Source organism: Heterocephalus glaber, unplaced genomic scaffold, assembly GCF_053883595.1.
Source record: "Heterocephalus glaber isolate CG9 unplaced genomic scaffold, H.glaber_assembly_v1.0 deba00001457, whole genome shotgun sequence".
NCBI classification, from domain to species: Eukaryota; Metazoa; Chordata; class Mammalia; order Rodentia; family Bathyergidae; genus Heterocephalus; species Heterocephalus glaber.
Genome location: NW_028258305.1, coordinates 8,176,382 through 8,202,070, shown reverse-complemented (window position 1 = coordinate 8,202,070; position 25,689 = coordinate 8,176,382). Strand labels below are relative to the sequence as shown.

General features: G+C 34.9%; 1 protein-coding gene and 1 non-coding gene across 6 annotated transcripts in view; one reads left to right on the top strand and one right to left on the bottom strand.

The window, feature by feature from the left end:
• Nucleotides 1–25,689, bottom strand: part of Usp34 (ubiquitin specific peptidase 34) — a 269,176-nt gene that overhangs the window by 78,333 nt on the left and 165,154 nt on the right. For 4 of the 5 annotated variants that reach the window (XM_087216017.1, XM_087216020.1, XM_004867234.4 and 1 more), the window contains 12 exons: nt 24,294–24,419; nt 22,789–22,911; nt 22,574–22,657; nt 21,876–21,962; nt 14,695–14,895; nt 12,067–12,149; nt 7,641–7,681; nt 7,386–7,510; nt 5,900–6,052; nt 5,009–5,113; nt 2,460–2,515; nt 2,243–2,363 (listed from right to left, as the gene is read on the bottom strand). In XM_087216017.1, coding sequence (XP_087072143.1) covers nt 2,243–2,363; nt 2,460–2,515; nt 5,009–5,113; nt 5,900–6,052; nt 7,386–7,510; nt 7,641–7,681; nt 12,067–12,149; nt 14,695–14,895; nt 21,876–21,962; nt 22,574–22,657; nt 22,789–22,911; nt 24,294–24,419 — 1,305 coding nt within the window. The remainder of the gene's footprint in view (nt 1–2,242; nt 2,364–2,459; nt 2,516–5,008; nt 5,114–5,899; nt 6,053–7,385; nt 7,511–7,640; nt 7,682–12,066; nt 12,150–14,694; nt 14,896–21,875; nt 21,963–22,573; nt 22,658–22,788; nt 22,912–24,293; nt 24,420–25,689) is intronic. The other variant, XM_087216018.1, reaches the window with a different exon arrangement.
• Nucleotides 20,463–20,652, top strand: LOC147826943 (U2 spliceosomal RNA). The gene has a single exon (XR_015453320.1). It is a non-coding gene; the product is annotated as a U2 spliceosomal RNA (small nuclear RNA).

Genomic DNA, 25,689 nt, shown 5'->3' with positions numbered 1-25,689 from the left:
TAGTTAGCTATGCTACATATATACAGATAAAAGATTATACAGCTATTTCAAAAGAATAAATAAATACATATATTGACATGGAAAAAAAACTATATGGGAACCTCTCCTTTGTAATGTCTAAAAACATTTTTCTAATAATGATTTTTGCTTTATATTAATGGGATCATAAAAATCAGTATGTTCATATTTTGGGATAAAAGTTATACATTGGTTTGTATGAGATTTCAACTACCAAGTCTATAATTCAAATTATGTCCACTAAGTGTAATGGAAAGGATAAAGGCTCTAAAACACATAGCACAAGAGTCTTCATGATCACTGGTGGCAATGTAAATTATCACAGCCACAGAACTACCACACAATCCAGCAATACCAGCCAAGGGTATATACTGCAAGGAAATAAAATCAACCTGTTAAAAAGACACCTAAAGGCCAGGCATGTGGTACACACCTGCAATACCAGCCAAGGGTATATACTGCAAGGAAATAAAATCAACCTGTTAAAAAGACACCTAAAGGCCAGGCACGTGGTACACACCTGCAATCCCAGCACTCAGGACTGCTGAGCCGAGGGAATACCAACTTTGATCCCAGCCCACGTAACTCAGTGGCTTAGTAAGATCCTGTCTCAAGATAAAAATTTTTTTGCCGGGAATTTAGCTCAGTGGTTCCAATGCCTGCCTTGTAAGCGCAAGGTCCAGAGTTCAATCCCAGGTGCCAAAAAAAGATTAAAAAAATTTTAAAGGGCTGGGGCTGTAGCTCACTGTGAAGGCCCTGGGTTCAATACACAGTACTGTGAAAGAGAAGGGGAAGGGGAGAGAAGGCGAGACAGGAAGAGAAGGGAAAAAAAGACACCTGCAGTATCATGTTTACTGCAGTCCTAGTCACAATAGCCAGGATAGAGATTCAGCCCAACTGCCCATCAACAGAGGAATGGATAAAGACAACATGGTATGAATACATAATGGATAACTGTCCAGCCACAAGGATTTAAATGCATTAAATACTTTCATTTGTGAAAAAATGCATGAACTTGGAGAATACTATGTTAAGTGAAATAGGTCAAGCACAGAAACAGACTGCATGATCTCATTCATATGTCAATCTAACTAAAATAGCTGAACTCATACAAAATGAGACGGGGGGTAAAGGGATAAAAAATGATCAAGATATGCTATATCCATATACCAAAACCCCAAAATGAATTTAACTATGATGTACTGCAAACATAGATTAATTTAAAAAAAAAGAAACTGAGGGCAATAATGCATTCTATATCTCAAAAAGGTTGTCAGAAAGGAATCTGAATGTACTCACCATAAAGAACGGTAATGGATATTCTAATTACCCTGACCTGCACACTCCACAATATATACATGAACACAAATATCTCATTATATTTCATAAATATGTACAAACACTGTGTGTCAATAAAAAAACTTGGAGAAAAAAATAGTGTGTATGTGGATTAGGGAAAGTGTGCAGATTTAAAACAGAGACGACTACCCTGAACTTTTATCTCAATATTATTTAGTCTGTGCCCATGGGGATTGGCATTCTTTTGATTACTGCTTCTATCAATAACCTCAGTATAACAACTTTCCAAACAACAACACAACTTCCTCAATGCAGGAAGTGCCAATGGCAAGGCAATCAGACCTTTGTTGGTATAATCATTAGATGTTTCAGAATCTCAATAAACATATTTCATGTAGTCCTTTATGAGAGATGTGAAACCATTATAACCCTGTAAGGACTACTTATTAATTTCACTGTGTAAATTAGGGTATATATCTATAATTTATGATACTTAGAATTTTAATCCTGTAGAAATCACACTGTTAAAAAAGAGGTTATCTTTTTATATTTAGTAATAGGGACTATATATAGTAATAGGAACTTGTTTTTACATTCTAAAAATGAGTGCAGATTTCCAAAGGTTCAAGTTTTTTTCTTTTCTTTTCAACAGAGTCTTGCTATGTAGTTCAGGCTGGCCTTAAACTTATGGCTCAACTCTTGCCTCAGCCTCCCAAGTGGTGGGATTACAGGTGTGTTCAACCACACCTGGGATCAACTTTTTCAAAGTTTACTACCACCAATTAGATTGCAGCAAAGTTTGTGTTTAGATGTCTTTAAAGATTTAACATATCCCTATACAATATAACAACAAATCTCTATACAATGCAACAACAAAAAATTTCAGTCATATTTTATATATATATTTGGGTATTTTAATACATACCTGTCCTTCTCTTGAAAATTTAAAGGGTGGTTTGTGTTTAATAACACTTGTTGCAAGCCTTAAGAGTCCTGTAAGCCCATCATCTTCTATATTACCATCTTGATGATCAAGGATCTCCCTACTGGCAAAAAAGAAGAACATAAGTAAAACAAGATAGTTTCCCTAATTACATTCTTTATTTTTCCACAATAATCGTGAATTTCACATCAAATTTTACCTTCGAATACAGTCAGCCAAATGTCTTGCCAAAGCATCCAAGTCAAGGAGTGTTGTCTTAATACAAAAAGAAAATACAAAATTCAAATACAGAATTTTATGTTTAGTAGTATGGATTATTAAAACAAAAATTCACTTCTTTATAGTTAGCCAGTTTGGTTTTCCTGAATTTGTTAAATTATAAACTCTACACATCTATCTCACACATGCCAATTAATAGTCCATGCATTAATAGTCCTACAAAATAATCCACTGAATGTTTTTCACAAATTGTGACAGCCACAATAATGTACTAAATGGTAAGGTTGGTTTCTTTTTTCTTTACCAACTTTATTGAGATGTAATTCTCATATAATTTAAGCACTAAAGGTTTGTTTTTAACACCAACTTTAATAAACTAGGCTTTAACAATGAACTAAACTCTATGGTTAATTAAAGAAACTTTAGTTTTCCATCCCCTGCCCACAAGCACAAGGACCTGAGTTTGATCCCTGGTAACAAAAAAACCCCAAAAACTTTAGTTTGCATTATAACTGGGAACAAAATCAAAACACACTTCATGAAATAGAACTTAATTCAAAAGTGTATTCAAAGAGACGGGTATGGTGGCACACTCCTGTAATCACAGCAGGAGGATGGTTGTTGAGTTCTAGGGTACCCTGTGCTACATAGTGAAATCAAGAATCGCATGAACTACATAGCAAGACCCTGTCTCACCTCACCCAAAGGACACTCAAAGAAATAAGACCTCAAAAAGAAAAGAAATAAGACCTCTAAGAAGGAAAATTACTTCGCTGAGATTTGTTAAATTTTAAACAGGTAAACCTAGGTTTAAAAAATTAAAATGATAATCTGGTATTAATATCTTAATGAATAATCAAATGAATTAAAACTTGGTCAGTATTAATTTTTAATTATTACCTTTCAAATGAAAAGTAGATTTTAACAATTCAGATATAAACTAAATTGTAGAAAGTATAACCAACGTAGGATTTTTTTTTTTTTTTTTGTATTAGGGATTGAACTCGGGACCTTGCACTTGTGAGGCAGGCGGTGGAACAACTAAGCTAAATCCCTGGCCCCAACATATAATTTTTTATTGTAAAGTTATATAATTTACTTTCATTTAAATACTCAAAAAAATTAAGAGATGTTTTCCAAATATAAATGGATCTTCATGTGTTAATTTTTCTGAATTGACCCAGACGCATTTCTACTTAAGTAAATATAGATATACATAAACATATAAATAGATAGAGAGTCTGCCAAAAATCTGTATACCCAAGAAAAGAAAAACAGTATGATGTTTTTTCAAAAGATGCTGTAACTCTCTATGGTGGACCCTACAGGATGTCATATATCACAGAAAATCCACTACACTGCTGGCCCTTAGAGAAGAAACTCAAAATGTATGTGCAGCAATCTCAATGACCAAGGTTATGCAAGGAGCAGTTTGCTGTACTAATAAATGTCTGGAAGCTACTGGCTACCACTTTGAGCACCTCTTGTAACTGTAGAGGCCAAAGATAATTTGTATCAATCTCATGATTTCTCAATAAATGTAGTATTAAAATATTTATAGAAGTTTTTCTTTTCCTGAGGTAGTATGTATACACTTTTGGGCAGACTACATCTATGTATATGAAAAATCAAGTCTTTATGAGGCAGATTTGCCTTTAAAATTTCTTTTAGTATTTCTCTGAACAGAAACGTCACTTTAGTATAAAAACATTAGTTGGTCAACAAGTATAGACGGTGTTTCTTTAGCTTAGAATTAACTTCAAATTTGAACTGTGGTCTTTTTTATTCCCCCGGGTACTGGGGACGGAACTCAGAACCGCGCATTTGCCAGGGAGACGCTGTACTACTGAGCTAAATACCTGGGCCTCATTTTACAGATTCAGGAATCTAAAGCCACACACTATTATGGAAAGCTGTATATTTAAGTTTAAAATCTTAATTTTACTTTCCAAATAAGGTTTTGCAATCACAAATTTTAATCAGAAGAGACAGGATACAACTTAGGTAACAGATGAAGATGTTTCAAGTAAGGTCTAAGTAAAAATAAAAGGACTTAAAACAGAAAGGAACAAATACAGTATACAAATTATGATAGTACCACCTAATTTTTTTTTGTTTTTATTTTTTCCCCCAGTACCAGGGATCGAACTCAGGACCGTGCACTTGTGAGGCAGGAGTGGCACTACTGAGCTAAATCCCCTGCGCAAGTACCACCTAGTTAGAGAATAATGAAACAACCCTAAAGGGGTGGGGGATAGAACCCAAGGCCTTCACAGTGAGTTATATCTCCAGCCCATTACTATTTTTAAAATTTTATTAAGACAGGGTGTGGCTAAATTGTCCATGCTGGGCTTGACCTATCCATCCTCCCATCCTCCTGCCTCAGCCTTCCAGCGGCCTAGAACCACAGGTATGTGCCACCATGCCCAGCTTAAGAGCCCTTACTTGTAAGTACTACTGAAATCATGAACATCCACATGCATTAATTCGTATCTATTAACAAGTTAATGTAAAATCTTTTGAACATACCTGACTAGCATCCTTTATATGTATGTTGTCAACTAATTTGCATAACAACCAAAAGTACTCTTTACATCCAGGTTTTAACATTGGTTCTTCCTCATAATCATCTATCTATTAAAAAAATATATATTTTGTGAAAACACTTAAAAACAACTTAAAATAATAATACATAAAAGAAACCACATAGGCTTTATGAAATAAATTAGATCCCATACAAATTAAACAGTATTCAAAATCTAACAAAAAGAGTAAAAATCACAATTACTAGCTGCGAAAGTGACTAACATCAGAAAGTTTTAAAAAATGGTCTCATGTTACTTACATTTGGAAGGACATAAATAAGGAGAAAATAATGGAAATCTTACAAAACATTTTATTTGAGATTATAAATTTTTTTATTAATGGGCTCTAGGTTTATCAGGTAACAGAATTCTTTCACAAGACTATTATTATACATACTGGGGTAAGAAAGTAAACTTAAAAATCAATATCATATAGATTTCTTTAAAAAAACACACAACTGTGTGAATGAATGGAAAAGAGAGCATTTATGATGTTTCTATCGTTCACCTTATTAACACACAGTAATAACCTAGTAAGAACAAATGTTATTTCTGAAACAGAATACACTACTGAAGAGAAAGCCCACACAGGTGAAATCAAAACACTCCCTTCTCTCTCTTCCTTTTTCCCTCCCTCTCTCCCACCTTAGCTTTCCAAATCCTGGGATTATAGGCATGGGCCTGGTATCACCAAATCACTTGAAAAATGATATAATTACTGTGGTATTCTCTAGGTACAAAGTACATGCAGTAACCACAGAGATATAGTAAAATAATAAATGAGGCAAAGCAAATTACAGAAATAGGTATCTCTCCTAAACACAGTATATCTTACCCTGATAGGTTTGAGTGCTTGGGCATCAGGAAGAAATTTCAACAAAGTTGAGGCAGCCAAAAGCAGAAAAGAGCGATGGATTGAGTCTCCTCCATCTAGTCCTGACAGAGATAATTTATAGAGACCATTGCAGGATTCATGACGAACTGCAGTCTAAATAAAAAAGCAAATGCCAGAGACAGTCTGCTTTAGTACTCAAAAGCTAATGCTAATATGTGAATAGAAGTAACTGTAGATGGCGTCTTCAGGAATATATTTTCTTAGTAATATATTTTAAATACAATATTCTGGTCACATACATATAGGCATGTTAATAACACACAATCAAATATAGTACCACAAAATATGCTTAATATAAATATAGATATATATTAGAAATTCTGAATATGGACATAAAAACAAAGCCAAACAAGCCTAACAACAATAGACAAATACAAAAAGAGATTAAGTCTATTAACAAGGTAAACGACAAGATAAATATTTTCAGCCAACTAGAATCACCTTAGAAAAAATGTATTTATATCAGAATATTTCATAGATTGTAAGGGAACTGCCCAAATGTCACAATGGTTACCTAGGACAGAGCTACAACATGAACAAATACAGGATTCAATTCAGTCAAGATCTAATATAATCCTGGCTACAAAAACATATAAGTTTGTGGCTAAGTATGTGTTAGTGTATATTTCTACAATTTCACTTAGGAGTATGGTATGAGCAGTACTGAAATATAGCTAGTGAGGGCTGAGGATGTAGCTCAGTGGTAAAGCACTTGCACTAGTATGTGCCAGGCTCTGGGTTCAATACCCAAAACCACAGAACAACCCAACAGAAAAAAAATATATGACTATTGAAAAGAATATTGTTATCAGTGTGAATATAGGAAGCAAAATATATTTGGTTTATTGATTTTTAGTCTCTCTTATTTCTACTTTTACTAAATGGAAAAAGCAATCGAAACTTTTCTAAAACATATATTTCCAAAATAAATGCTCATGGCCTTTCCAGGTCCTATCAAAAGCTATTAAAAAAGCCAGGGGCGTGGCACACACCTGTAATCTCAGCACTAGGGAGGCTGAGGCAGGAGAATCACCACAAGTTCGAAGCCAGCCTGGGCTACACAGTGAGTTTAAGGCCAGCCTGTACTACAAAGCAAGACCTTGTCTTGAAAAAACAAACAAAAATTTTAAAGAGCTATTAAAAAATTAATAATCATTTTTTTTTTCAGTGTTAGGGATGGAATCCAGGCCCTCTCACATACTATAATCACTCTCCAAACAAATATTTCAAAAAGAGACAAAAAGGATAAGTATGGATGCCAGAGAATATCATTCTTCAATGTACACAGTTCAAAACACTCTAGACTTGAAAGAACTGTGATATATTTATGTAAACATGCACATTTGTTTCTTTTAGCTTTTTGTTATCAATGCTAATAACAAAAAGCATATAAAGATTAATTATTAATTGCCAATCTTTTCCTTACCTCAGGAATAAGGAGGGTTAACTTCTTCAGCCAATCTTGTAAATTGTCACTATCAGCAAGGCTAGATTTCACTAAAGAACAGCAATGAGCCCAACTCACTAAGAGCCACATTGAATAATGTGAAACTAAAAAAAAGAAAGAAAAAAGTATGACTGTAAAGGTTGATGGTAAAAAGACACAATGCTCATTATTAAAGACATTAACATTTAATTATGTTAACATTTTTATTAAAAATTAACTTTGTAGAACCCTTACCTTCATGTCGAGACCTGTGATCAGACTGAGCTTTCAAAACTCTGTGAAGAAAACACATACCACCACCACAAATTAAACTCAGCAATGAATTAAAAACAATTTATTACCATATATCCTGAAAAGTTTATAACTTACCTTCAAAACGATAAAATTTTAAGAGAATTTGTATTTATTTAGTCTATGGTCTTTCAGTATTTATTTTAAAAATCATTGCTAAGTCACACACAGAAAAGTAGAGGGTAAAATGATGGTTTCCACAGGCTGGGGCTATAGGGGGTTGTGTCAAGGGGTACTGAGTTTCAGGTAAGAGGAATAAATTTTGAGATCTATTGCACAGCAGAATAACTATAGCCAATAAAAATGTATTGAGCTGAGAGTTTAATTCAGTTGTACAGCTCTTCTCCATCAGGTGCAAGATCTCAGCACTGCTATACACAAAAAAAGTATTATATATTTCAAAATAAAATAAACATAGCTTTAGATATAATGAGTGAATACAACAGTGAATGAAATACATGGCTCCTCAAAAAAGATCATGATCTGGATACTTAAGAGATGTGTGTACAAAGACATAGACTCTAACAACTCATAGCCTAAACTCTTTTAAAGCCAGGCATGGTGGTACACGCCTATTATCCCAAAACTCGGGAGGCTGAGGCAGGAGTACATCCATGAATTTGAAGTCAGCCTCGGCTATATAGTGAGTTCAAGGCCAGCCTGAAACACAAAGACCTTGTCTCAAAAAACCAACACCAATCAATCAATCAATCGATCAATCGACAAAACTCTTAAAAAATAAACAGCAAGCAAGGAGTGGTGGTGCACACTTGCAATCCTAGGACTTAGATAGCTGAGGCAGAAGACTGCTGTGCGTTCAAGACAAGCCTGGGTTACATAGTAATTCCAAAGCCAGTTTGAACTATATAGCAAGACCCTGTCTCAAATGGATGGATGGATGGATGGATGAATGGAGTGAATAAATAAAACCAGCTGGGTGCAGTGTCCTGTATCCCCAGCTACTCAGGAAGTTGAGACAAGAGGACTCAAACTTTGAGGCCAGCCTGGGCAACTTTGTGAGACCTTGTCTTAAAATTAAATCAAATCATGGTGGCATATACCTGTTATCTCAGCATGCTGGAAGCTCAGGCAGGAGGACTGCTATGAGTTAGAGATCAGTCTTGACTACATAGTGAGTTCAAGGCCAGCCTGAACTACATATGGAAACCCTGTCTCATTAAGTTAGTAACTAACTAACTAACTAACTAACTAAAAGCACAGTGGTATAGTGTACCCCTGGGTTCCATCTCCAGTACCACAAATAGCAAACAAAAACATGTTGACATAAAATTCCCTGCCAACTACATTTTTAATGACAATTTCTATCAGAAAGTTAAACTCAAATTATTAGAAAACTTTATTATTTCACCACTGTTTTTCTTCATGATGCTTTTAGTAACTTTAACAGAAAATTATGACAACTTTAAAAAATCAGATATTAAAAAATTTTCATCTTAACAAAATCAAAATATGTGGATTATTTTCCTTATAAATAAACTTTGTTTCAAAAGAAGCAGCCAGGTGTAGTAGCCCATGCCTTTACTCTCAGCTACTCAGGAGACTGAGGTAGGAGGATCACACAAGTTTGAGGTCAGCCTGGGCAACATTATCAAGATACTGCCACCATCCCCCACAATTTCTTCAGTACCACTAAAAAAAAGAAAGCACTTATTTCTAGCTTTTCAATTGTAACAGTTAACAAAATACTTCTCAAAACTGCAAAACCAAGACTCAACCACTTTATTAAAGTAAAAGGTAATAATATCTACCAATCAAATATTTGGCAATATGTCATGTTTAGTTTTTATTGTACTGATACAATATTTATTTTTTACCAAGTGTAACCTACTCATTTACCTTTTTAATTTTAATGGTCATCTAACCATTAAAAGAATTTCTTTGTTGTTGCTGTTTTGAGACAGTCTCACTATGTAGTCCAGGCCAGCCTCAAACTCATGGTGATGCTGCTGGATCAGACTCCTGACTGCTGGGATTACAGGCATGTGTCACCACACCTGGCTAAGAGTTTAAATAACAGGGCAAGATGTTCATTCTATCTCACTAGAGAGGAAAATTTATCATTGGGTTTTGTGATGAAGGTTGCACCTGACCACAGTATTTTTACCATATGGATGATACATAACCCCCCACCCCGAGTTGAAGTAATTACGGTAATTATGCTTTTCTTATTACAACAAAGGCATAAAGATAGAAATCTGAAAAAGCAAACCAAAAATTATTTTTCAATCTGGTTGTCTTTACATAAAGATCATGGCACAGAAATAGGACCTGAGAAAGCATGGGGATGGGGTTAGGGGAGGGTGGTGGCACAACGGGACATTGCGAAGATTCTAATGAGCTCCATAGAAATAGAACTAGTTAGGGTCTTTTAAAATTGTTTTTTTTTTGGTACCGGGGATTGAACTTGGGACCTTGTGCTTGCATGACAGGTGGCAGAACCACTGAGCTAAATCCCCAGGCCTTAAAATTGTTTATATTAACTTTTATTAATCATGTGACTATAATGGGCAAGTTCAATCCAACATAACATCAATGGAATACTTGGAAATTAAATTTACATAATCTAACATAATTTATGGGATTATATAAAGCATACAATTGCCCTCCCCCATCTTTTCTTTGTGGTGCTGAGAACTGAAACCAAGCCAAGACCTTCACACTGAGTTATGTTTCCAGCATCCCTCACTTTTTTACTTTGAGGCGAGGTATTGCTAAATCACTCAGGCTGCGCTTCAATCTGTAATCTTCCTGCCTCAGACCCCACAGTACTGAGATTAGAAAGTTGTGTCACCATGCCCAAGTTGGCTCTCATATGTTAATCAACAATTACTTTACTTAAATTTCTAAATTATTAAAATTTATTAAAATTGCCAAAGTAGTTGAAATAAATGGGGTACTACTTGGTTAAAACCACATTTTTATAAACAAATTTCTAGCTTTTCATTGACAGCCTAGAAGCAATGATAGGCCAGTAACAATTACTATAACAAACCCCCCACATTTTCAAGGTTCCCCACCAATAAGCATTAGGACTTCTTGAAGAAATAGCTCATTTCAGGACTAAGGCAGAGAAGCTACAAGACGAGCCTAGAAGATATTGTAGTGATGTTAAAAAGGACCCCAAACTGGCCTCCATCCATGCCTCAAATGATGGGGCTATGCCAAAAGATCACATGCACAAGCAAGAGACATCTGTCAGCCAAGAGAAAAACACGGAAAAAGAGCTTTTTCTCATAATAGAATGTCAACTAATAAATGTTTAAGTATAGTAATAAAAAGTCAACATTATGCAAATTTTATATTCACATTTAAAGAAGGCACAAGTCATTAGTGAAATCTAAAACTAATGAATCAAAGTTTTATGAAAAGTTGAAAATTTGTACAGATTCAGAATATCTTCCCACAGATTGCTTATTAATTTACAAAGGAAGAATCATAAACCTTCTAATAGAGAAACCTGTAGAAACCACATTAACTGATCAAAATTCATAAAATCAATAATCTGACAAATAACACATCACCAAGATGTGCTGGGCAAGACACAACATAACTTATGGAATATTCTTGCTGTAAATGCATAATCTAAATCAAATCATGAGAAACAATCGGGAAAACAAACTGAAAAATGTTTTCTAGGAAAAAAAATTGACCTGTACTACTCAAAAATGTCAGTATCATGAGAGAAAAGCTGAGAAACTGTCCCTGATTAAAAGCCAAGGGCTGGGTGTGGTGGCCCATGCCTGTGACTGCACCAGTCAGGAGGCTGAGGCAGGATGCGGGTCCCAAGCCGCCAGCTGGGGCTAAAAGGAAGTTCAAGGCCAGCCTGTACTACAAAGCAAGACTCTGTCTCAAAAAAAAAAAAAAAAAAGAAAAACAAAATGAAAAAGCAAGCCAAGGAAGAAATACGACAACTAAAGGAAATGACTGATCCCGAACTGGGAAAAATATTGTTACAATGAATATTAAAGGGACAATTTGAGTAAAGACCATATATTTGATGACGTATCAACATTAAATTTTGTAAATCTGAAAAATTATAGTTTTTAAGAAAATGTCCTTGATTTTAGGAAATAAGTATCAAAGTATTTGCAGGTAAAAACTCATGCTGTCTACAAGTTACTCTCAAATTCAGAAAAATATGTAAACATAGAGGAAGCATGTGTTCATGAATATATGACAAAACTTGGCATAATGCTGGCAACATCTGTAACACTATATCAAAGATTACGACAGTTCATTAAGAAATGTTAATACATTTTCTGTTAAGTTTTAAGTTTTCAAAATTTAAATTTAAAACATTATATGCTCATTACAAACATATACATAAACAAAACAGGAAAATGTGTACCTGGGAGCCAGATTATCATATGTATAAGCAACAGACATAAGTCGCTGAATCAAACTGGTTCCTTGGACAAGAACAAGAAAGACCTTTAAAACAAAAACAGAAAAATTTTTAAGCATAGCAAAACAAAAAATGTAATTAAAATGCTAAATTACTTGATTTTTTTCTGACATGACAGAATGTCCTCAGTTATTGAAAAATACTGTAAAAAATATCAAATGTGAGAAAACCAGAATTGTTAAGTCACATTTAAGAGCATCAACTTAAAAATACACATAATGAAAATTTATAAATAGAAGCTGAAATAGTCTTTACATTTGATCCATGGATTCTCCAATGTCACTGAACTTGGAGCTGTTAGTCCAGTGTGACAGAAAACACTGTAGCTCAAGTGTACACAATGTGCTGAACAGGCAAATAGAAGGGAGCAGCAACTAAACCTGTCCTTGGCAGAATCAAGCAAGCTTCCAGAAAAGCTTATATTTAGGATGGAATTTGAAAGTTAACCTGCAATATAGCAAGGGAGGTCAAATGGAGCAATGCATGACAGTAAATTCTTAAATTATTCAGTGTTCTTTATTACTATCTGAAGTAAATAAAAATTAGATAACCCAGCCTTCAGAATTTAACAAAAATTTTACTTTGAAAAAGATTTAATATACACACCAAATTATAATTATTTTGGTGAATAAACTAATGCAAAGAAAATACAATATGCATATTTTCTATTATTTCTTTTGTTTTGGTTTTTTAGAGAAAGGGTCTCACTCTAATTCAGGTTAGCTTTGAACTTGTGGCAAGCTTCCTGCCTCAGCCTCCCAAGTGCTGGGATTACAGGTGTGCACTACCACACCTGGCAGTATGCATATTCTCTAAATTACAAAAATGGCATGTGCATGAAAGAAAGCTCTGATAAAGTATCAGGTAAAGATATTAATGTTGCCCTCTGACAATTGAACCTTCCCCCTCATTTATTTTCAATGTGCATATAGACACATACTTTAAAAACAAACTAATTACTCAAAAATTCCATAAATTATATATATTCTACTTATATACTTATAGCACTCAAATCTCCAAAGGATATTATTTATAAATAATAATGAGCATTCAATTTACTGAGTTGAAAAGGATCTCAATCAATTTGATCGTTTATACTGTAACTTGGGAGGGTTATTCTAGAAAAATAAGTACTTGGGACACTGTAGCAAGGCAAGGTTACTAATATAATTCACAATATATAATAACCTGTAATGCATTTAGATTGTACTGCTTAATTTTATTAGATCTAAATGATCTATAATACTGGCAGAGATCACTTTCCCATTTAAGCCCTAAAATTGCAGAAGAGAAATACAGTATGTTTCAGGTTTCCATTAATATCAGTCATTTTCAAATCTTATTTTTATCACCATGTTCCTCTATCTGTAAAAATTTATTACTCTGTTTCTCGAGCAGACGAGGTGACAGGCTGTACTCAAAAAGTTACAGAATGAGACGACTTCAAAATCTCATCTTCATCACTCCCCATTATCGAGTTCACTGACAAGAGATTTTGGAAGGGTAAATCTAATCACATGAACAAAGGAATCTATACTAAAAAAGAATTCTATTTTTTATTGCTGAATATACTGGTTATTACACTATTTTCTTTCAGCTTTTTTTGTTTGTTTTGTTTTTTGAGACAGGGTCTTGCCGGCATCTAACTCAGGTGATCCTCCTGCCCCAGCCCCAAGTGCTGAGATTACAGGCATGTACCACTACACCCAGCTCTTTCAGCTTTAAATTTACTTTTCTTTTCTTTGAGACAGTCACTAGGCAGTTCACATTGGCCTTGAACTCACTATATAGTCCAGGTTGGCCTTGAACTGGTGGTGCCCTTCTGCTTCAGCCTCCCCAGTATTACAGGGGAGGAATACAGGTGTGCGCCACCAACCCTGGCTCAAATCTACCTTTTATATACTTTCTCTACAGTGATAGGGCTAGTATATCACAAACCAAACTCACTCTCTGCCTAGTGGCTTCCTATTAGGTTCTGCCAACCAGGGACACTAGACAACCTGCTTCCTGGCTCTTTCTGTCAGCACTCTTCCACAAATAATTTTATCCAGAAGTACCAGGTGTCAGTCACCAACATTTTTTAGGCGTTCCCATAACCAGCTTTTATCAGATTCCCTCTGGGAATGTGGCAGCACCTAAGCAAATCTTCCCTTTCTCAGAGGCCTAAATTTTCAACCCTAACACATACATATAAAAATCAATTTCCTATTTTAAACTTCCTATGTTGAAGTACCTGGTAGGGTTTCTGTTCTCCTGAATAAAGCCTGATACATTCAGTGTGTAAATTAATGAGTTTTCCAATAATGAACATACCCTTACAGTTAAATAATATTAAAATGGTACATCATGCCTACATTTTAGATGATGCACTGAACAGTATTACTGTTTATCACTACTACCTCTTTAAATCATGGTGTCACTTCAGCTATTAGGACATAACACAGCAACCTAGTACAACTTTTCTTAGGCATTAGTGTATTAGTTTACTTTATAAAAACAAAAATACATGCTTTCAAAATATAAGTGAAATTTATTACTAAAACTTGATGTAATACTTAATGTGTACTTTACCTCTGTCAATCGCGGTATATGAAGACCCTTAACATGATCACCAGCAGCCTTCCTTGATTTGCCAGGCCAGGTTCTTTTCCTATGGCTTTCAGCTATACCAGACCAGGCAAAGACATCATGATAAGCTAAATCCAAATCAGATGGATCTACTGCAAACTGGCATATTAACTTCAGCAAGCAAGCAAGACAGTCAAGCTGCCACTGTGAATGAGAAAAAATTGTCATTTCCCTATTTTCATTAATATAATATAGCCACTGCATTATTTTGAAATGAAAAGATCATAAAATAAAAATAATTATAGCTAGTATTTATTGTGTCACAGAAAGGTTGTTCTTCAAGTATTACGGTAACATTCCAATTTTATAAAAATGAGAAAACAAAAATCTGGATATGAAGAGGGTATACTTAATGAAATGACATTCATTCCTTTCATGGATTTGTCATGAAAGTATTTAATAGACACCTATAGGGTTTTTGGGAAGACGTAAGCTCAACTACAATTTTAAATAACTACTAAAAATGACAACAAGGATAAATTTACTAATAAAACAAACTGAGAGACAAAGTAATATCCATTGCTTCTCCATAGTGACATATATTCTCAATAGTCTGGGGTCAAAATAATTACTGACAATTTAAATAAAAATCTTGCTTTCTATATATACATTTAAAATAAAAGAAGTATTTATTTGGCAAATGACTAAGTATTTAGTATGAAAAATAAGTTACAACTGGGCTGGGGATTTAGCTCAGTGGTTCTGCCCCCTGCTTTGCAAGCACAAGGTCCCGACTTTGATCCCCAGTACCAAAAAAAAAAAAAGTAAAACTTATTTCGAGCTCTACTTTCATAGTTCAAAAGACTTTCTTTGTACAAGAAGAGAGCTGCAGAGCCTTCCCTACAAATCTTTTGCCTCTTATTCCACTGACTCTAATGCCAAGTGATACACCCACATCCATCCATTAGGAAACAATGTTCTTCCCACAATAATACAAAAATATATTACTGAATTTTAAGAAAGAAACCAAGATAATTTTGAGAAGGAAGAAATTCTTTTTAACAAGTAGTGCTAGAAAAACTGGATAGCCATATGAAGGAGCGGGGTGGAGGGGCTGAACCTTATTTTATATATATAGAAGTTAACTCAAGATGCATCATGAAACTAAATATCAAAGACAACTAGGCAGGCATAGCGATACATGCTGTAATCCCAGCACTTGGCAGGCTGAGTTAGAAGGATCACTGTGAGTTCAGGTCAGCCTGGACTATACAGTGAGACCCTGACTCTAAAAAAGATAACCACAAAACATACAGAAGAAAACAGAAAAATCTTTGTGACCTTAGAACCAAGATTTCATAAACTGGACAGAAATTTTATGAATACTAAAAACTTCTCCCCTTGAAAGACACTGTCAATAAAATGGAAAAGCAAGCCACAGATTGTGTATTTCCTGTACATACATCTTAGAAAAGAGCTGTCCAAATTGGTAAAGGAGAAAGAAGTCTTATAACTTTTTCTTTCTTTTTTTAATTTGAGACAGAGTCTTGCTATGTAGTTCAGGCTGGCCTTGAACTCACCACGGAGCCCAGGCTGGCCTCAAACTCACAGCAGTCCTCCTGTCCCAGACTTCTGAGTGCTGGGATTATAGGTGTGTGTCACCTCACCAGCTTTATAATTCTTATATGAAGACAGACTGAACAAAACAAAGACGAAAACCAAATAAAACTGCAAATGAACAAATGATTCATTAAAGAAAATAGGTAGATAGTCAAAAAGCACAGGAAAAGATACTAAATTAGGAAGGACAAATCAAAACCACTGTAAGAAGATATTAAATACTCACTAGAGAGGTTCAAATTCCCCCACCATGCTGGGGACTGAACTCAGGACTTCACCCATGCTAGGCAAGTGCTCTACCACACAGCTACTCTCCCAGGCCCCAAATGCCTCAAATTTTAAACACAAGACCACACCAACTACTAGTGAGAAAGTGGAATACATGATACTTCCATTTGTGGCATGATATATCTGCTCTGGTAAGCAGTTTGGTGGCAGCTCGTAAAGTTAATTTTTCTTTTTTTGGTACCAGGGAATTGAACTCGGGTCTTTGCGCTTGTGCAACAAGAGGCGAAACCACTGAGCTAAATCCCCAGCCCTTGCAAAGTTAATTTTACACTTATATTACTTAGGAATTTCATTACCTGGTATTTACCCAAGAGAAATGAAAACATATGTACACACAAAAAAAACTTGTATAAGAATGTTTATACCAGCTTTATTCATGATAGCCCAAAACAGGAAAGAACTCAAATGTCTATCAATAGGCAAATGGAGAAACAATAAATATATTACTCAGCAGTAAAAATAAAATGCCAATACACATTCATCAATCACAAAATACTTAAGAAAAAGACAGATACAAAAGAGTACATGCAATACTGTTTAATCATATGAAATTCTGTTAGACGAAAATTTATAGTAACAGAAAGTCAATCAATAGTTGCTGGGGCTGGGTGGTTAGGAGAGGGGAAGAAACACTGCAAGACATCATGAACTTCTGAGATAACAAAAATGTTCTATTATCTTGGTTATGCTAAGGATTACACAGTACAGACACGTTTCAAAAATAGAACTATCTTTAACACGAATGCTTTATTTTTATGAATGCATTACTTACTGCATGAAAAGTATACTAGGAACTCCCATTACAATAAAAACTTCACATTAAAATGGATCTAAGAACTAAATGTAAAAGCTAAAAACCCTCTTAGAAGAAATCACTGATCTTCATTCATGACCTTGGATTAGGTAACAGTTTCTTACATTTAACACCAAAAGTATGAGCAACAAGGGGGAAAAAATTCAACTTTGAAAACATTAGAAACTTGTATAGATCATGAAGCAAAAGACAAAAAGCAGCCCATATACCGGCAGGAAATATTTGAAAATCACATCTTCTAAGCCATTAGTCCTTAAACTCTACAAATAAACTCTTACAACTCAACAATGTTAAGAAAACGCAATTAAAAGTGAGCAATAATTAGAATACACTTATCTGCAAAGAAGATACACAAATGGTCCATAAGCATGAGATGTTTAATCTCAATAGTTATTAGAGAAATACAAATCAAAACCACAATGAGATATCACTTCACACACACTAGGATGGCTAATATCTAAAATAAAGATAATAAAGAGTCTTAGCAAGGATACAGACATACTAGAACCCTCAGCCATTGCTGGTTAAAAGTAAAGGGTACACCAGCTTTGTAAAACAGGGAGTTTCTTAAAAAAGTTAAACAGAGTTAACACTGGACCATTATATGCACTCCTAGGTAGATATCCAAGACGTGATTGTTCATAACAACATTACTGACAACAGGTCCAAAGTGGAAACAACACATATGTTCATCAACTGATAAATCTCTGCCTTCCTGGACTCAGCTGTGACTGAAAAGATATTTCATCCAAGAAGATATATAAACACACAGAGACACACATACTTATCAATGGTCAAAAGGCAGAGTAAAATATGCTCAAAATCCTAACGTTAAGAAAATGCAAATTTTTAAAAAGCACAATGAGACTGAACAGCTGACCATCTTAAACTATCATTAAAAAGGACACGGACACACACACACACACACACACACACACACACACACAACATGTAACAAATGTTGAGGCATACCACTCCTACCGGTGTGTTGACAAAAACCAGAAACTTTCATGTACACTAGAGTTGACAATAGCCAAAAAGAACAACTCAGGGCCGGGGATTTGGCTCAGTGGAGCCGCGCTCTTGCCTGCCTGGCAAGTACAAGGTCCTGAGTTTGGTTCCCGACACCAAAAAAAAGAGAACAACTCAAATGCCTTTTAATTGGTGAATAAACAAAATGTAGTACAGTCAGTCATACAAAGGAATGAATTAGGGGCACATGCCACTGTCATGAACCTTGAAAACATGCTACATGAAAGAAGCCAGTCACCAAACTCTGATTTTGAAGAAATCATTTGGGCTAGCTGTTAATGGATATGGTTTGGGTTTTTGTTGTTTTCTGCAGTATGGAAGATGGAACTCAGGGCCTCACATGTGCTCGACAAGCACTCAACCACTGAGGTAACCCTAGCTCCACGTGGTTTCTTTTTGAGGTAGTAAAAATTTGTTCTACAATGAGAAAGTGATAATGGTTTTAAAACTTTGTGAATACACTAAAAAAACACGTAACTACACATTTTAGAGGGAAAATTTTAATGCATGTCAATTATACCACCAAAAAATTTATTGCTGGGAAAATAACTCAATGGTACGTAGAACATTTGTCTAGTATTTCTAAACCCCTGGATTTGATCCCCAGCACTGTGCATGTGCACACACACGCACACACACATACACACACATACACACACAATGGGAAGAAATTTTAGTAGTTATGCCTCAGGTAAGTTTAATTTAAAAGGAAACCTTGAATTTACAAGTATTCCATAATACTAAAAGAGATACATTATAAAACAGAGTATCAGTTGAGCAGAAATCAATCTGTATTTCAGAGATGCTTTTCATCTCTGGCACCTCAGGTACTGTAAGGCTACCATGTGTAATATATAAAAGTGAACTTCTCTTTAGTTATACATAACAGAAGTATCCATAATCTCAACAGAAACAAAGAGAGAAAACCTTCAGCATATGATTCCATGAAAGCTTCAATCACAAATAAACTTAGAGTAGCTTATAAAATTGCTATAGAGGACACACAACTATTCATTAATGAATTTAGTTAAATGCTCCCACACTGCCAAAGAAGTAAAAGGTACCTCATTATTCTGATATTAATGGGACAACAAAAAATAACTACAGTAAAATACAGTAAAAAGAAATCTGGCTGTGTGTGGTGGTACATGCCTGTAATCCCAGTACTTGGGAGGCTGAGACAGGCGGATCGCTGTGAGTTTGAGGCCAGCCTAAACTATATAGCAAGACCCTATCTCAAAACACAAAAAACTTGTGGTAAGATTAACAAAAGCTTGGTATATAGCAGTGATGCAGAACATTTTAGAGCTTTCAGTGATAACAAACAGCTTGCTGCAGCATACGGGCCATAGGTTCACCACCACTGGTGTATAGCAATTTTTTCAAAAAGGTTTTTTTTTTAAAAAAAAAAATAGGGTCTTGCTCTATAATTCAGGCTGGCTTAAATGCACTATGGAGCCCAGGTTGGCTCAAATGTATGACAATCCTCCTGCCTCAGTCTCCTGAGTGCTGGGATTACATGCATGTACTACCACACTTGACTTCAAAATGGTCTGATAGCAAATTGTTAATATATAACTCCTATATTCCAAGATAATTCTAAAACTCAAGTACCAAGAAATTAATACTTGAATGGAATGTCTGAAAATGCTAATCTCCTTTATATTGAGTTCAAACCTAGATTGTGTTGTTCTATGGATCATTATGTAAAATTGTACAAGCAATTTGGTTTTCCTAATATTATAGATGAGAGCTTCTTCAAATTAATAATAATAAAGTACCATTTTAAAATTTCTCCTTTATTTTAGAGAAGCAATACTTTGGTCAATTACTTAAAAAATGCCACAGCAGGCTGGGCATGGTTGTGCACACCTGTAATCCCAGCACTAGGGAGGCTGAGCCAGGTGGATTGCTCTCAGTTTGAGACCAGCCTGGACTACACAAGTGAGTTCAGCCTGAACTACACAGCAAGACCCTGTCCCACAAAAACAAAACAAAACAAAACTACCCTAACACCATCACTTGTTGATTTCTTTGGCTAAGATCAAGTGTAGGATCTCTTCCTATAGATATAATATCTGGTATATGTCCTCTATTCCAGGAAAACATATTAAATGGGTATTTGGAGCAGGGAGAAATAGAAGCTGGTTTGGTCCATTATGCATTGAACTGGTATTGCTACATCTCCAGAAGAGACTGCATGCTTACACACACACACAAACACACACGCACACACAAGAATTGCAACAATTTCTAATTGCTATAAAAATCTCAAAAGTTTACTCAAGCTCTATATCCCACTGAAACCACTCACAATGGTCTAGTTTTGCCTATTACTGCTTATCAAAGAAACAGTCAAAACAGAATGGAAAAGAAAATGATTTTAGATAGTTTAAATGTAAATCAATTTTTCCCCCAAAAAACAACAAAACAGACCATATTAAATTGTAATTTATAATTTAATTAACATAAGGAACATGTTTATGAATTATAGTTCAGAGTAATTAATTTTAGCACTTAATATCACCAAGAAATAAAATAACAACAAATGATAGTGAGGCTACAGCAAAAAAGAAACCCTTATGCACTGTTGTTGGAAAAGGAAACTGGTACAACCACTTTGGAAATCATTATGGAGATTTCTCAAAAAATTAAAAACAGAAATTCCATTCAACTCAGCTATTCCTCTTTAAGGAATAACTCTTTTACCCAAAAAAGTTAAAAGACAACGTATTTTAGTGATACATGCATATCACGTTTATAGCAGAACTACTCATAATAGCTAAATCTTGGAAGCAACCTACATGCCCATCAACAGATGAATCAAGAAATAAACCATGGTTATTTACATACAGTGAAGTACTACTCTGCCATAAAAAAAGATAAGCTTGACTTATTTGTAGGAAAATGGACGCACATTGAGACTATAATGTTAAGTGAAATAAATTAGACACACGAGCTTAAGTACGTGGTTTCTCTTATATGAGAAATCCAAAATATTTAAAAAAATTTTAGCACTTAAGAATTTTTAACATAATAGGTAGAGTCTGGTGGTCATTCTAGCACTTGGGAGGCAAAGGCAAGAGGATCAAGAGTTGGAGGCTAACTTGGGCTACAGTGTGAGACACTGTCACACTGTCTCACAAACTCTCACAAACACACACACACGCACACATTTAATAAGAGCAAGGGAGGTGGCTCAGTGTTGCCTAGGTTCAATTCCCAGTGTCACACATAAAAGAAAAGAATTTAACATGATTGACACAAAGAGCTGTTATTCCATAAATAATCAAAATCTGCATTTTTACTATATGTCAGCCTCTCCTTTATTATAAACAAATATATGTCAAAAGTAACTTTTGCTAATGGAAATGGAAGTGCTTCAAATGAGATAAGTATGGTAATTAATTAAAACAGAATTTTCACTTACCACAGCCCATGATTCCTGTTCTTTAGGTTCTAGAATTCCAGAATTAAAAATTTCTAGTAACTGTTGAAGCCCTCCAGCAGCAACAAACTGTAAGCAATTTTGAAGGTAATGTTAAAGAGAAAAGCAGCTAAATGATATAGTGATCTTTTAAAAAAGATTCTTCTAAAAAATATAGCTTCATATGGTAACAGGCATTTTATCTTGAGACACTGGGAAGTCATAACATAGTATTTCAGGTGGGGCTGGAGGAAAGGGAATCACGGTGTTGTGTTAAAAATAAAAACAGGGATTATTCTCAATTTATCTTACTATTATTTATAGTAAAATAAGATTATAAAACTATGGTTTAAAAGTAAGTAGGTCTGAAAAATAAGAGTTAGAGAACCAAATTTTCCAAAAATGTCCCTTTTTTTTGGAGACGGGGTCTCACTGAACAGTTCAGGCAGGCCTTGAACTCACTATGTAGCCCAGGCTGGCCTTAATTTAAACTCATTGTGATTCTTCTGCCTCAGCCTCCCGACTGCTGGGATTACAGGCATGCGCCACCACTGCCAGGCACAAATTTTTTAAAAAATTTTTTATTCTTGTACCAGGGATTGAATTCAGAACTTTGCACTTGTGAGGCAGGTGCAGTACCACTGCACTAAATCCCCAGCCTTTATTTTTATCAATAAATTACAAAACACTTATGACCAAACCTTGCAACTCCAGGAATTTTTACTATTTTCCACTTGATCCTCACTGGAATCATCTGAATCTGGATAAAGGTCACTATAACTTCCCTGCAAAAAAGAGAGAAAAATAAAAAATAAGAAAGCAGGAGAATAAATAATTCTACAATGAAAAATATACACAGGAATTTTGCTCCAGGGAAAATACAAACATTTAAGAAAAATAATGGAACTACAATTACCGTTGACTCTCTTCTTATTCTTCTGTTAGGCTTTCCTAGTGCTTCAATAATTTCCAGAGCATATAACAGTTTATGTGCACTCTTAATTTTGAGAAGCTCCTTCCAATTAAGTCCATCATTACTCTTAAATTTAAAAAAGAAAAAAGTAAATTTCTCAAGACAAATTCCTAACAGAACCCCAAAAAGAAAAACTACAGAAACCAACACTGTATAAAAACACAAATGGGCCGGGGATGCAGGTCAGTGGTGCCATGCCTGCTTGGCAAGTGTTCAGAGTTTGATCCCCAGTATCAGAAAAAAAAAAAAGAGAAAGAAAAACACAAATATTACATATATTTAGTAATGTATTCAAATACAGGAAGACCAATTATATAAGTGATACAACCAGCCATGCTTAAAACACCAATTATTCATTAAATATTATTAAAATAAAAACAAGTATACAAACAGCAGTGTAGGAAAATGCTAAGTTTTTGAACCACTGCTGTTTCCTGCTTTCATAAAATGAAATAATGTTATTCAAACTTAGTGCACATCTTTGAAATGTTATTACTGGAGGTACTCTGAATCATAACTCCTCATTTTCTTTTCTTGGTTTTTTGAGACAGGGTTTCGCTATATAGTTGAGGCTGGCCTTGAACTCACTATGTAGCCCAGATGATCCTGGGTGATCCTCTTGCCTCAACCTCCCAAGTGCTGGGATTACAGGCACGGATCACACGCCCAGCCTATTCCCCATTTTCTAGAACCCATTATTTTCATATCCAAGTCATCTGACAGATAAGAACTTTGAAATGTCATGATAGTGTCCCACATCTTACATAATCAATAGTCTAACACTAAGACAATTGTTTTTTCATTCATTCCACAGGAGTTCTTTTGGAAAGCTCCAGTAAGAAATTTCTCTCTCCTTTTTTTTTTGAGACAGGCTCTTACTGTGTAGATCAGGCTGGGCTTGAACTCACTACCTCGTCCACATCCTCCTGCCTAAGCCTCCCATATGCTGGGATTACAGATGAGTGTCACAATACCTGGCATAATGTATTTTTTTAAACATTATTTTGTGCCGTCAAAAAGAAAGCAATAATAGCTGGGCATGGTGGCGCACACCTGTAATCCTAGCACTCAGGAGGCTGAGGTTGGAGGATCGCCCTTGAGTTTGAGGCCAGCCTGGAACATAGTGAGCTCAAGAACAGCCTGAGGTAGATGGTGGGACCCTGACTCAAAAAAAAAACCTCCATGAAAAACCAAAACAAAAAAAGCAATATTCAAAATGTATAGTAATAAATTTAAAAAACCTAACAGAGGCAAATTTTTATTTTCTAAAGACAATTTTAGAAAAGCCTCACTAAATAAATGTACAGTGAAATGATACATTTTGCCTACTGAATGTGCAAAAATTATATTCAAATTTACTACTATAAATTAACAGGTGAACCCATATATTGTGAGTAGGAATGGAAACCAGTGACATCCTGCAGGAGAGTAAATAGTTACAGGTTCACCTGTTCATCCGAGATATTCTGGAAAGCCATCAACATGTTAGGACATGTAGGAAGAAGCATCAGCAATTCCCAGACACGCCTAGACAGATTTTCTGCATGAAGATGGAGTTCTTCACATCTTAAGCTCTATACAAATGAGAACAGTTGCTTTAGTAAGACCAATTAAAAAAAACAACCTGAAACTTTTATGCAAAAATGATTAATTTGCTAATTTTCTAGCCTTTTGTAAAAGTGGTAACTAAAATATTTGTTACCTGGTGAGTAAAATGTATTAAAAATAAAATGAAAAAATAGTGACTTTTTTCAATTTCTGATTACTTTTCTGGAAACTTGTCTTTCTTTTCCTTTCTTTTTTGATGATACTGGGTTCTCAATCAGGGCCTTCCATGTGTACTTAATACTTACAGAGGCCCAACTAAGAAACTCTGAATGGAAGTGAAGATGTTTCCTAAGCCTGTTCAAGTATGCTGGTATCTTGGTTCACAAACACTTTTGTTTGCAAACAATTTGGTTTGCAAACAGAAGCATGTGGCAAAATTGTTTTTGTTGACCGGGCCCACCTGGCAAATACAAGCTCCTGAGTTCAACTCCCGGTACTGGGGAAAAAAAAAACAACACTGTTTTTGTTTGCAACTCTGCACTGGGTAGCAAACATGACAGCAGTCATCTTTTGCAAAAAAACAAATGTGGCCATCTTTTCCAAAATCATAGAACAAATTAACTTTGTGAACCAAGGTACCAATTTTAAGACTATCATTTGTATTGTCTTTGCAGGTCATTATTCCAAGTACAACAAAGACTTGCTGAATTAAATATGTGACCTTCCACTTGGGATGAGCAGGGCCTTCCATTTCACTTATTTTGTTAATCTTTAATTTTCAATCTGAGATAAACAAAGATTAAGAGAGATTAATTAAGATTTTTTTAAGAGAAAAAGCAAATTTTATTAATCTATTTTTGCCATTATCATTTGCTTAATCTTAGCTCAATAATATGCTAACACAATAGTAAGCTACATGATGTTTCAGAAAGGTGTAAGAACCACAATTTGTTTTCTTTTCAATTAAAATGTTACCTCAAAGACAATAAACAGCAATAGAAAAAAGTTATAACTTTGGCATTTTCCAGAGTAAAACTTTATTATAATGTTATTTCTGCTATCGTAATGATTCCTTGACATAACATACTCTGAGATGGCAAAGTAATATTCTCTAAGTCTATAAAAAAGTTTAGTTCTTTTGATATGTAACATAGATCACTATGTTTTACAAAGCTAGTAGACAGTGATCCCTCAGTATCTGAGGGATGGTGGAGTACTGGTTTCAGAATACCCCCAACTCTGTACACTTCCTTCCATGGACAGCAAAGTCTGTGGATACTCAAGTTTTGTATATGA